General features: G+C 39.4%; 1 protein-coding gene across 4 annotated transcripts in view; it reads right to left on the bottom strand.

The window, feature by feature from the left end:
• Positions 1-14,065, bottom strand: part of HSDL2 (hydroxysteroid dehydrogenase like 2) — a 61,786-nt gene that overhangs the window by 46,089 nt on the left and 1,632 nt on the right. For 3 of the 4 annotated variants that reach the window (XR_003129959.3, XM_025432783.3, XM_049091914.1), the window contains exons 2-3: positions 6,166-6,329; positions 3,490-3,588 (exon numbers count right to left, since the gene is read on the bottom strand). Coding sequence is in view for 3 of the 4 variants with exons in the window: in XM_025432783.3 (XP_025288568.1) it covers positions 3,490-3,588; positions 6,166-6,329 (263 nt within the window). In the remaining variant the exon portion in view is untranslated. The remainder of the gene's footprint in view (positions 1-3,489; positions 3,589-6,165; positions 6,330-14,065) is intronic. The other variant, XM_025432784.3, reaches the window with a different exon arrangement.

Genomic DNA, 14,065 nt, shown 5'->3' with positions numbered 1-14,065 from the left:
CATTTAATATTCCATCAAATAAAAATATGACAACTTCTGCTGGGGTTACACCATTGCAATAAACATTTTTTGTTATCCCCTTAACTTTGCCATGCCTCTCTCTCACAATATGTAGATAATCGTATAAATAAGGCTGTTATACTCACTATAACATTTTAGTCATAAGCACCCTTTCTTCATATGTAGTATTTTAAAATCTTCATCACATTTTCAGTCCCCAATTTCTATATTCTTTTGTATAAAGTCTGTGTTGCTAATATTTTAAAATGTGTCCTTCGGGGATCCCTGGGTGGCGCAGCGGTTTGGCGCCTGCCTTTGGCCCAGGGCACAATCCTGGAAACCCGGGATCGAATCCCACGTCGGGCTCCCGGTGCATGGAGCCTGCTTCTCCTTCTGCCTATGTCTCTGCCTCTCTCTCTCTCTCTCTCTCTCTCTGTGTGACTATCATAAATAAATAAAAATTAAAAAAAAAAAATGTGTCCTTCGAATAACTTTGGATTCAACCAACTATATTACATTGTACAGCTTTGTTATAACAAAACTCAAGTAAATCACCTGTATATCTGAGATGAGTTCTAAATCCTGTGACTACCAACTCTTTAGAATGAACATAATGAAAGTTGCCTTCCCAAGTAGCAAAGACCTGTGAAAATAATTTTTAAATCCAGACTACCCATGTTTCTGAATGAAAGCTCTTTGGCTGGGATAAAACAGAGAAAGAAAATTGGAAAGCAGAAATTTCTGGGCTTTAATTCTTCCAAGATATTTCAATTTGGGTCCTTAAGTTCTCTGTGCTAACAAGAAGAAATTAATTTTTGAGATTTCAGGACGCCTGGGTGGCTCAGCAGTTTAGCACCTGCCTTCGGCCCAGGGCGTGATCTGGAGTCCCAGGATCGAGTCCCACACTGGGCTCCCTGCATGGAGCCTACTTCTCTGTCTACCTATGTCTCTGCCTCTCTCTCTGTTTCTTGTGAATAAATAAATAAAATCTTTAAAAAATAATAATTTTTGAGACTTCAATTTCTCTGTAAGAGCCCAATACTGGCAAGTGGAGGTACTTTCCATTTGGACACTCTAGCATGTTACTCGGCTTTGCCATCATGTACTATATAATGTATAACTTTCTGGTGACCCAGGATAGACAGAGTTATCAAGAATAGAATTCAAGATGGGAAGTCAGCTGAGTGAAGTAAGTCAGTCGGAGAAGGACAAACATTATATGTTCTCATTCATTTGGGGAATATAAGGGAAGGGAGAAGAAATGTGTGGGAAATATCAGAAAGGGAGACAGAACGTAAAGACTGCTAACTCTGGGAAACGAACTAGGGGTGGTAGAAGGGGAGGAGGGCGGGGGGTGGGAGTGAATGGGTGACAGGCACTGGGTGTTATTCTGTATGTTAGTAAATTGAACACCAATAAAAAAAAAAAAAGGCAGCATTTGGTAAAAAAAAAAATAAAATAAAATAAAGACTGAAGAAAGAAAAAAAAAAAAAAAAGATGGGAAGTCAAACAGGGGGTGAATTCTAGGCCTGTATAACTTTTTTGAGTATCTTTTATGTCCTGTCTTGACCCAATTCAGAGGTTTCTTGGGACAATCCTGACAATATTTGGACTGCTCACATTCTCCAGAATTATAGGACAGAAGGAAGGATAGTAGGGCTTAGACAAAGGTGGTGGCAGCCCCTTCCCCCATAACTGATGATCTCATTCTCCTGGAAGGATAAACTTACCCTCAGTTGATGCACACAATGGATCAACAGAAAAAAATAACACTGAATGATTATAGAGAAAGGTAAAGCCCCTATCTACCCCATCTTCTTTCTCCCTTAATTCTTCCCTAGAAATGTTTAAATAAGGTCAAATCTTAATTAACACTAATTGGTCACTTTTACTAGCAGGTGAAGACATTTTAGATAAAAGGTCCTGCACATGTATGTGGCTTCCTCTCCTTTCTCTTCCACACTTGTGGTCCCATCAGTAAGAAAAAAGCAATTTTACATTCTCTCTCCTCTTCTCACATGGGCATTCACATTACTTTGTCAGCTAGGGGTAAGACTTTGGATTTTTTTTTAAAGATTTTTATTTATTTGAGAGACAGAGAAACACCTGCACATACTTGCAGAAGGGGGGGTGGCGGAGGGAGGGGGCACAAAAAGAGGGAGGAACCACTGAGCCAGGAACCAATATGGGGCTTGACCTGAGCCCACCTGAGCCACCCAGGCACTCTGAGACTTTGGATTTAAAGATAGTGGCCCCACCTGAGGCAAAACTCTGTGCTCCAGTCATTCATTCATTCATTCATTCATTCATTCATTCATTCATTTATTTTTCCCAGTCATTTATAACACAGCATTCTGCACCAAAGATTATAAGTACAAGCCATGCTAACAATAAAATATCTCTTTTCCCCACTGGTCACTATCTTCCACATGTACATACATATAGTCTCTGCAATATTATGGGAGGAACAGGGAAGAGTGGCAATAGTTTGGGCAGGATTTGGACACAGCCAGGTACCTTGCTATAATACCATTAAAGCTTTAGCTCAACCCCCAACACCTGCCTTGTAAAAGTTTATGAACTAATTGAGGACAAAAAATACTAAGATCTAAAGTAGTTTAACAGGGGCGCCTGGGTGGCTCAGTCAGCCAAGCATCCTACTTTTGATTTTAGCTCAGGCCAGGATCTCAGGGTTGTGAGATCAAACCCCATGTTAGGCTCCACCCTCAGTGGGGAGTCTGAGATTTTCTCTCTCTCTCTCTCTGCCCCTCCCCCTCTGTAAAATAAAACAAATCTTTTAAAAAAATAAAATAGTACAAGGATCAAAGGCATGTTTTAGGAATTCAGAGAAAGAAAAATACACTTCTGATTAGTTGGCATGGTGAGGAAATCGGCTTCATGAAGGAGATGAGATTTAACCACAGAAAGCTGGGATTTCAAAAGATAGAGAAGGGAACATTTCAGGTAGGACTGGAGATGCAGAGATGGGCACTAAAGAAGACTCAGGATGGAGAAGAGAAAAAGTTAAGAGGCAAAAACTTCAAGGCAAGGATAAGGAAGTAAACTATTTGGGGAAGAATAAAGTGTTTATATAGGGGCAGAGAAAAAAAAGGGGACCAAAAAGTGTTGAGATCAGAACATAAAATATCTTGAATGCCAGTAGGTTATCTACACTTTATCCAATAAATCTCAGAAAGTTATCAAATGATGGTTACATTAATTAAAGAGAGGCAAGAGGATGTGATCTAACCAAACTAGTTGGTTAGATATATTATTGTCAAGGGCCTAACCTTATTTTGAATGATAGATGTGTTATATTATTCAAAATAATTTTTATCAACAACAAAGTCATCAGATGGTTTTAAGCTGCATCTCTACATAAGCAAATACTCATTACCTGGTTATACTCCAAAGACTAAGGAGATTAAGACAATTTTTTAAAATGTATAGTTACAATATTCAATAATTATTTCAGAATTAAGGCACTACCTCCAAATCGCTCCACTGCTTTCTCCACTGCATTACTGATTTGCTGTTCATCTCTCACATCAACAGAACATGGCAAGGCCTTTCCTCCAGCTGCTTCAACTACAAAGGATAAACAAACAAAAAAGCACTGAGGCATTCAAATACTAAACTTTTCATTTTAATATGAATCAAATAAGCACCTTATTTTCAGAAAACCAATAAAAATAACTATGTTCTTATAACTACTAGTGACTCCACCCCACAGTAGAACAGACTAATCCATATCTAGCCTCAAACTACAGAGACCAACTCTATTTAAAAAATGAGAAAGGGATCCCTGGGTGGCGCAGCGGTTTAGTGCCTGCCTTTGGCCCAGGGTGCGATCCTGGAGACCCAGGATCGAATCCCACGTCGGGCTCCCGGTGCATGGAGCCTGCTTCTCCCTCTGCCTATGTCTCTGCCTCTCTCTCTCTCTCTGTGACTATCATAAATAAATAAAAATTTAAAAAAAAAATGAGAAAAAAGGGAGGGGAGTGTCAGGGTGGCTCTTGGTTTCAGCTTGGGTCATGATGTGATGGGTCATGGAACAAGCCCTGCTCAGAATCAATGCTCAGCAGGGAGTCTGAGGATTCTCTCTCTCTCTACCTCTTCCCCACTCTCATGAGCTCTTTCCCTAAAATAAATAAATAAATCTTTAAAAAAACAAAAAATAAAAAATAAAAAGGTAATTTTTAAAAATTCTCTTAAAAGCTAAGAAAAAAAGGAAGTTGGGACGCCCACCTGGGTGGCTCAGCGGTTGAGAGTCTGCCTTCAGCTCAGGTCATGACCCTGGAATCCCAGGATGGAGTCTCACATCGGGCTCCCTGCATGGAACCTGCTTTTCCCTCTGCCTGTGTCTCTGCCTCTGTGTGTGTGTGTCTCATGAATAAATACGTAAAATCTTAAAAAAATAATAATAATAATTGAAAAAAGAAAAAAGGAAGTTAATTTTAAAAACCTTTATCATGGGGGATCCTGGGTGGCTCAGTGGTTTCGCGTCTGCCTTTGGCCCAGGGCACGATCCTGGAGTCCCAGGATCGAGTCCCATGTCAGGCTCCCGGCACGGGCCTGCTTACCCCTCCTCCTGTGTCTCTGCCTCTCTCTCTCTACATATATGTCTATCATGAATAAATAAATCTTTAAAAAATAAACATAAAAATAAAAACCTTTATCATGAAATTTCAAGAAATATGCAAAAACATAAAGAGTATAATAAATTACCATTAATCTATCACCTATCTTCAATGATTGTCAATGCTCTGACAGTTAAGTTTTTAAAAGATTATTTATTCATTTCATTTTTTTTAAGATTTTATTTATTTATTCATGAGAGACACAGAGAGAGAGAGAGAGAGAGGCAGAGACATAGACAGAGGGAGAAGCAGGCTCCACACAGGGAGCCTGATGTGGGACTCGATCTTGGGACTTCAGGATCATGCCCTGGGCCAAAGGCAGGCACCAAACTGCTGAGCCACCCAGGGATCCCCTATTTATTCATTTCAGAGAGAGAGAGAGAGTGCACAAGAATGAGCAAGGGGAGGGGGAGAGGGAGAAGCAGACTCCCTGCTGAGCAGGAAACCTAATGTGGGACTTCATCCCAGGACCCCTGGACCATGACCCAAGCAAAGAGCAAATGCTCAACCAACTGAGCCACCCAGGGGCCCCTTGTTTAATTTTTTTTTACCCCCAATCCTGTTTTTGGCTGGTGTGTATTTTAAAACAAAACCCAGGTATCATCTTATTTATAAATACCTCATATGTGTTCCCCTAACATAACCATGATGCTATTAACATGACTAACAAAACTAGCAATATTAACTGAAGTTGAATTTTTTTTTAAAGATTTTATCTATTTATTCATAAGAGACACAGAGAAAGAGAGAGAGAGGCAGAGACACAGGCAGAAGGAGAAGCAGGCTCCATGCAGGGAGCCTGACATTGGACTCGACCCTGGGTCTCCAGAATCCACACCCAGGGCTGCAGGCGGCGCTAAACCGCTGTGCCACCAGGGCTGCCCTTGAAGTTGAATTTTAAGCCCTCCTTCCTGATACTATGCCTAGTGCACAATGCCTTGAATATAAGCACTTGATAATTATTTGTGAACCAAAAGTATTAAGACAATGAGTTTCAAATAGCACAGAATAAATAGAATGGAGAGCTTTTTCAAAGTGTTTACCTCATCCGCTTCTCATTTCCACTCCCCCTATTCCCTATTCTCTGCACAGATCCAAGAATCACTGCCCTCAAGAGACATAATTTTTAAGGGGAGTCTCTCACATCATTCAAAAATGCTGGGGGCGCCTGGGTGGCTCAGTTAGTTAAGTGTCTACCTTCAATTCATGTCATGATACCGGGGGTCCTGGGATAGAGCCCCGCATTGAGCTCCCTGCTCAGTGGGGAATCTGCTTCTCCTCTCTCTCCCTCTGTGCTTTCTCTCTCTCTCTCTCTCAAATAAATAAAAATCTTTAAAAAAAAAAAAAAAGTGCTGGGAAAAAAGTTCCTGAATCAGTGCTCTAAGGTGACAAAACTTCTTTAACCAGATAAAATTATTTTCAGAGTAGCTTTCAAATAGCTAAAATTAAACTCTCCCGCAAATTCTCTATGTATTGAAACCATGGTTAGGACATGTCACGAAATGGCATGGTCACATTCACTCACTTTCTTCAGCAGCAGTAAAGATTGTGCCTGGAAGCTTGGGGTGTGCGTGTGTAGTCTTCGCAGCAATGACAATGTTTGCTCCATCCTTTGCTGCTTTCAATGCAATAGCTTTGCCAATGCCACGGCTTGCACCTGTGATAAAAACTGTACATCCTGCTAGCTTCCTACAACAGAACAAATATGACCTCATGAGAAACCTCAAGTTTTATTTACTTATTATTATTAGTAAGAGGAAACTTCTGCATCTTTTCACATTATGTGTTTTCTCCTCTAAAACTTTCTCTAAACCACCCTCCCTCCCTGACAGCAAATAGCTCTGTAATACTGCCACTGCACAATGATTTATAAATTATTATAACTGAGGGGATCCCTGGGTGGCTCAGCGGTTTGGCACCTGCCTTTGACTCAGGGCGTGGTCCTGGAGTCCCAGGATCGAGTCCCACGTCAGGCTCCCTGCATGGAGCCTGCTTCTCCCTCTACCTATGTCTCTGCCTCTCTCTGTGTCTCTCATGAATAAATAAATAAAAGCTTTATTTATTTATTAAGTTAATTACTTAATTCCCTGATTAAGTTAATTGCTTAATTGCAGTATATCCACAAAGGAATATATTCAACAATAAAAAGAAGTACTGATCCATGCTACATGGATGAACCCTGAAAACATTATGCTAAGTGAAAGAAGCCAGTCACAAAGGACCATAGACTGTACGATTCCACTTATACGAAATGTCCAGAAAAGGTAATCTGAGTCACAGGGATGGTGGCTGCTGAGGACTAGGGGTGGAGGGGGTTGGAGTTGATAGCTAAGGAGTGTAGGGCCTTTTTCGAAGATGATGAAAAGGTTTTAAAATTGATTGTGCTGGGGCACTTGGGTGGCTCAGTCGGTTAAGCATCTGACTTTTTATCTCAGCTCAGTTCTTGATCTCAGGGTCCTAAGTTTAAGCCCCTGTTGGGCTTCATGCTGGGCATGGAGCCTACTTAAAAAACAAAAACAAAACCTTCTCTGAGGAGGGTAAATACAGTGAAAGTGACAATCATAAAGAGATAGGGGAGTATAACTACACAGACTCGTTAACCAATAAAAACATAAGGTTCCTGCCAAGATCTATAGGATTTACACCTCAGAAAAGATCAGAGGGAACATGGGGAAGGGTTTTAAAGTAAGAAATAAATGTTTTGGTAGGAAAGCCGGGGAGTGGAGAAGGGAAGAGACCAAGAGGTGGTGACTATTATTAGTGAAATACAGCAAACATACAAAAAGCATGTAAACTAATATATATATATATATAAAGAATAAAATGAGTTGTAAGAAAGAGAAACAGGAATATTACCAATTCTCCATAAGGCACTAGTCTATTCCTTTATTCCCGTTTTTTTGTTTTGTTTTTTACTATTTCTTATACCAACACCTCTATGCCTAACCTAAGGGCCAAATCTGACCCTCCATCTGTTTGTATATAGTCCTAAAACTAAGAATAGCTTTTACAGATGAACATTTATGATCAATTTGATGATAAGGAACACTAATTTTGAACCCCGATGAAGCCAAACATTACCTCCCTGCTGTGTCTTGAGTTGTACCTACCCAAAAGGATATGCTGAAGTGCTAAGCTCTAGTACCCCAGGATGTGACCTTATTTAGAAAGAGAATTGTTGCAGATGTAATTAGATAAGATGAGGACATATTGGAGTCGGGTGGGCCTTTAATTCAGTATGACTGGAAACGAGGAGAGAAGACTATGTAAAGATCCACATACAAGGGATCCCTGGGTGGCGCAGTGGTTTGGTGCCTGCCTTTGGCCCAGGGCGCGATCCTGGAGACCCGGGATCGAATCCCACATCGGGCTTCCGGTGCATGGAGCCTGCTTCTCCCTCTGCCTGTGTCTCTGCCTCTCTCTCTTTCTCTCTGTGACTATCATAAATAAATAAAAATTAAAAAAAAAAAGATCCACATACAAGAATACCATCTGATGAAGGAGGGAGAGATTGGAGTGATGCAAGGTAAGAATGCAAAGAATTGCTGGCTGTCACCAGAAGCTCTCTCACACTGTGGAAGAGGCAAGGAAGATTTCTACCCAGAATTTCAGGGGAGAATATTCTGGCTGACACCCTGATTTTAGATTTGAGACATCTAGCCTCCGGAACTGTGAGAGAATTAGTTTGCAGCCACTCAACTTGTACTTTGTTATGGCAGCCCTAGGACACTAATAAACCCTCTCTTCCTCCGCAAAAAGAATTTCATTCTTCTCATTGTATTGCCAAAAAAACTGTTCTTCTTTTGAATTTCACTAATAAAAAATATTGTGGAAATTGGTTTTCTCATTATGCATTGTCTTAGATATATATAGATACACTTATACATACATTACATACACATTTCATTGCCTACATACTACCTCCAATTTTGCCTCTCACCTATGAAGCCTAAAATATTTACTATCTGGCCCTTTTCAGGAAAAGCTTGCCTGGGGTGCCTGGCTGGTTCAATCAGTACAGCATTGTAACTCTTGATCTTGGGGTCGGGAGTTCAAGCCCCATATTGGGCACAGAGATCACTTAAAAAAAAAAAATGCTTGCCTAACCAATGTCTAAGTAATACACTTTAATTTTTTAAAAAAAGTGTCTTTTTTTTTTTAGATTTTATTTATTTATTCATGAGAGACACAAAGAGGCAGATATGATATAGGCAGAGGGAGAAGCAGGCTCCCTTCGGGAAGCCTGATGTGGGACTTGATCCCAAGACCCCAGGATTACCACATGAGCCAAAGTCAGATGCTCAACCACTGAGCCACCCAGGCATCCCAATACATTATTTAATTTTAACTGAACTTTATATAATGGATTCATACAGTATGGAACTGTAGGATTTACTTCTTTCACAAAACATTGTGTGGAGATTTATCCATGTTGGTGCAGATAACTATATTATTTTAATTAATACGTAGTATCTGCATATGAGCATACTACAAATTGTCTATTTGTTCTACTATTTATAGATTTGGGTGATGGTTTCCAGTTTTCTTTTTTTGTCTATTACAAACAATGTTGCTAAAAATATTCTTGTTCACTTTTTCCAGTCACATGTGCAAGAGTTTCTCTAGGGCATATAAACCTATTGGTGAAGCTGCTGGATTACAGGCTACTGTTGTAGATCAAGCATCGCCACAAGTCCTTTGGCATTCCTTTCATCAAGAGGAAGAATGTATTTTTCCCTTCCCCTTGAGTCTGGGTTAGCTTTTTGACTTTTTTTTGAGCAATAGAATGTAATGAAAGTGATATTCTGATTTCCAACCCCACACTGTAAGGTGGCTGGCAGTCTCCACTGTCTCTCTCCGTAGCGAGATGCTATGATACAGAGTGGAACAAATTACCAAATGATGACAGGTCAAGTGAGAGAGGCCCTGGAGGGTGAGAGGCTGTTTAGGATGTTTCAGCCCCAGCTAAGGACTCAGCTAAATGCAACTGTATCAATGACCTCAATTTAGAGTATACAGAGCAGAAAAACCCAGTTAACTCAAGAACTGTGGATAATAAAAAAAAAAATCACTGTTGTTTTAAAACATTATGTTTTATGGGGTGCCTGGGTGGCTCAGCGGTTGAACGTCTGCCTTTGACTCAGAGCGTGATCCTGGGGTCTTGGGATCAAGTCCCACATCAGGCTCCCTGGAGGGAGCCTGCTTCTCCACTCTGCCTATATCGTATCTGTCTCTCTGTGTCTCCCCTGGACTGAGTCCCACATCAGGTTTGGAGAGCCTGCTTCTCCCTCTGCCTGTGTCTCTGCCTCTCTCTCTCTCTCTCTCTCTCTGTCTCTCATGAATGGAGGAATAAAAATCTTCTAAAAAACAAATAAAAATAAACCATTACGTTTTGGAGTATTTGCTAAACAGCAACAGATAATTGAAACACTGAAGTTCAACTTTCCCAAGTAATGCCAAACCTCTTTCCAAAGCAGTTAATATTCCTACTAGCAGCATAGCTCCACATTTCCCCAACATTTAATGTCAGATATTTAAAATTTTTGCCAAAAAAAAATTTTTGCCAATTTGATAGATATGAAATGGAAATGGTATCTCAGTGTTGTTTTAATTACATTTCCCTGATTACTAATAAGGCTAATTTTTATATGTTAACAGTCATGTTCTTCTTTATAATTCCTATCAGTTTTGTTCATCTTAATATTACAAACGATTCATAAATTATATTTAAAATAAAGTGTATAGATTAATTATAAATATTTAAATGTAAATTATAAAACTATGTAAATATTCATACACTGGGGCAGTTGGCTGGCTCACTCAAGCCCCACACTGGGTATAGAGATTACTAAAAATAAACTTTACCAAAACTGTATTCATATATGTAAATGCAAAGTCATATATATCTACATATTTAAATATGCGTAGTACATGTATTTATAAATCATATGTACTTTAAAAATCTTCTCATTTGTGGCTTGCCTTTTCACTACACCTTGATAGTGTCCTTTTTTTTTTAAAGATGTATTTATTTATTCATGAGAGACACCAATAGAGGCAGAGACACAGGCAGAGGGAGAAGCACGCTCCCGCAGGAAGCCCAATGAGGAACTCGATCCTGGATCCCATGAGCCAAGGCAGATGCTCAAATGCTGAGCCACTCAGGTGTCCCTTTTTTTTAAAGATTTTATTTATTTATTGAGAGAGAGAGAATGAATGAATGAGCGGCGGAAGGGGCAGAGGGAGAGCAGACTCCCCACTGAAGAGGGTGCCCAATGACCACGATGATGACTCAACGTTCCATTTCACAACCCTGAGATCATGACCTGAGCCAAAGTCAGATGCTTAACCAACTGTGCCACTCAGGTGCCCCTATATCTTTTGACGAGTAGAAATTCTTCATTTTCATGTAGAATTTATGAATCTTTTCTTTTATAGCCAATGCTTTGTGTTTAAAACAAAAAATCCTTCCCTAACCACACTGTATTAATTTGTCTTTCAAACAATTTATGGTTTATTTTTTAAATACTAGTCTTTAACCTACCTAGAATTAACTTTTATGTATGAGTTGAGGTAGGGATCCAATTACATTCTTTTCAATGTGGACAACCAACTGTCCCAGTCTAAAAAGCCCAACTTTCCTATAGATCTTCAATTCTAGCTTTGTCAAGATGAGTCTCCATAAATAAAGAGCCATTTCTAAGGCTTTCTCTTCTGTTCCACTGGTCTACATGGATTGCACTGTCTTAACTAATAGCTTTACAAACAACTAGCTTTAAAAAAAAAACCTAGAAAAGTAAAACTCAAATCAGTCTGGTTTTTAACTTCTATTATTGTAATATGTTTTAATTCTTTGTGCAAATATTATTTATTATTCTTTATGTTTTACTAATTATTATTATAAATACACTTTAGATTTCTGTACTTAATTTACCATAATTTTTTATTTCTATTTTTTTGTTTCTTTTATTTTAGTATTTTTTATGTATTCTTGTATATCAAACCTTCCATCTGGGAACATTTCTTCTTTGAATAAATAAGGCATGAGAAAGAAAGAAACACTTTGAAATGAAAGAAATAATGCTAATATTATTATTTGTAGTTTACATGATTACATAGAAAACCAAAATAATGTGTAATTAAATTACTAGATTTAATAAGAGTTTGACAAATTTTCAAACTCAATGAAAAGTCAATGAAGAAAATTATATTTCTATACATAGGCAAAAATCTGCAATACAGTATAATAGCAATGAAAATGAGAAGTCCCAAATCCAGAATATGGACTCTCCCACAGGACAAATGATCTATATTCTTCAGCAAATAAATGGCATAAAGAAAGTGGAAGGGGGGCAGCCCTGGTGGCGCAGTGGTTTAGCACCGCCTGCAGCCCAGGGCGTGATCCTGGAGACCCTGGATCCAGTCCCACGTCAGGCTCTCTGCATGGTGCCTGCTTCTCCCTCTGCCTGTGTCTCTGCCTCTCTCTCTCTCTCTCTCTCTCTCTGTGTCTCTATGAATAAAAAAATAAAGTCTTAAAAAAAAAAGAAAAGAAAAGAAAAGAAAGTGGAAGGGAAGCTGTTACAGATCAAGAAAGACTTATAAGATCTAGCAACTAAATGCAATATGAAGTCCTTACAGGATCCTGATTTGATAAAACCAACTTAAAAAGACATCTTTGAGATAGTTATAAGACTTTGAAAATGGATAGGTAGTAGATGATATTGAGGAATTACTGTTAATTTTTTGAATTGTAATCATGAGCTACCCAGGTGTCCCATTCTTCTAGGTTCTTCTATTACTTGAGGGAATGGTAAATTTTTTTTTTTTTTTTTTTAATTTATGGTAGTCACAGAGAGAGAGAGAGAGAGAGAGAGGCAGAGACATAGGCAGAGGGAGAAGCAGGCTCCATGCACCGGGAGCCCGACGTGGGATTCGATCCCGGGTCTCCAGGATCGCGCCCTGGGCCAAAGGCAGGCGCTAAACTGCTGCACCACCCAGGGATCCCGGGAATGGTAAAATTTTATTTTCTTCACGTTGTAAGTTATTTACACATTAAAATTCCTACACTAAATGTGAAAAATAGAAATCCTATACCTTGGAGTGCCTGGGTGGCTCAGATGATTAAGCATCTGCCTTTGGCTCAGGTCAAGATGCTGATACCCTGGAGTCCTGGGATCGAGCCCCGCATGAGGCTCCCTGCTTAGACAGGAGCCTGCTTCTCCCTGTCCCTCTGCCCCCCTCTCTCAAATAAATAAATAAAATATTTAAAAAAATAATAGGGCACCTGGGTGGCTCAGTGGTTGAATGTCTGTCTTTGTCTCAGGTCATGATCCCGGAGTCCTGGGATCAAGTCCCATATTGGGCTCCCCGCAGGTAGCCTGCTTCTCCCTCTGCCTATGTGTCTCTGCCTCTCTGTCTCTCATGAATAAATAAATAAATAAAAATCTTTAAAAAATAATAAAGTTTTTTTTTAATGGAAGTATTGAGAGGAAAATGTGTCCACTATTGCTTTAAAAGCCTTATCCCTTTGCCTTTGGTCTAGCTGGATTGATTCCCAGTAGGGTAAAGGACATTTTTCTCCTTACAGAGTCTCAGGCAGTGGCAGAAATAAAGGCAAAGACGGTTTTTACCTTTAGCCTGAAACCCAGGGGCTGTGCTACAAGGAAGCCTCTCCAGCTCAAAAGCATTAGAACCAAAGGAGGCAAGAAAGAAAGAGTCCAAATTTGTCAGTACCATTGGCGGACAGCTAAAACTTGCTAATGTGGAGTTAATCTACACTACAATTTACCAAACTTCTCTGGTACCTCAAAATCAGAGCAAATGTGATAAAAATTTTTGTTAACAGTTTTAAAAAAGAAAAGCAAATCAAAACAAATACTTTTATCATCAAGCATTTTGTTGTTTGCCAACCTGGATTAGGAAACTTCATTCATCCTTTTGGATATTCAACCTCTTTGGAGCACTGAGGATATTAGCCAGTGTAAAGTTCATATACTTTTTTTTTTTTTTTTTAAGATTTTATTTATTTATTCATGAGAAACAGAGAGAGAGAGAGAGAGGCAGAGACTCAGGCAAAGGGAGAGGCAGGTTCCATGCAGGGAGCCCGATGTGGGACTCAATCCCAGGACCCCAGGATCATGCCCTGGGCTGAAGGCAGGTGCGAAACCACTGAACCACCCGGGGATCCCCGTTCATATACTTTTTTTATCCAGGAACTTCACCTCCAGGAATTTGTTATAGAGATACACTCAAAAATGTGCAAGCAGTGGATACAAGGTTAATGACTGCAGCAAACATGCAGTAACAAAAAAACTAGAAATGATCTGGTATCCAGGGATAGGTGACTGGTTTGTTTTTTTTTTTTTTAGGTGACTGTTTTAAGTAAATTATGGAACATTGACAAAATACCATGTTACCACTAAAAG

This window comes from Canis lupus, chromosome 11, assembly GCF_003254725.2.
Source record: "Canis lupus dingo isolate Sandy chromosome 11, ASM325472v2, whole genome shotgun sequence".
NCBI lineage: Eukaryota > Metazoa > Chordata > Mammalia > Carnivora > Canidae > Canis > Canis lupus.
The sequence above is the reverse complement of the archived record's forward strand: the minus strand, read 5'-3'. Positions and strand labels throughout refer to the sequence as shown.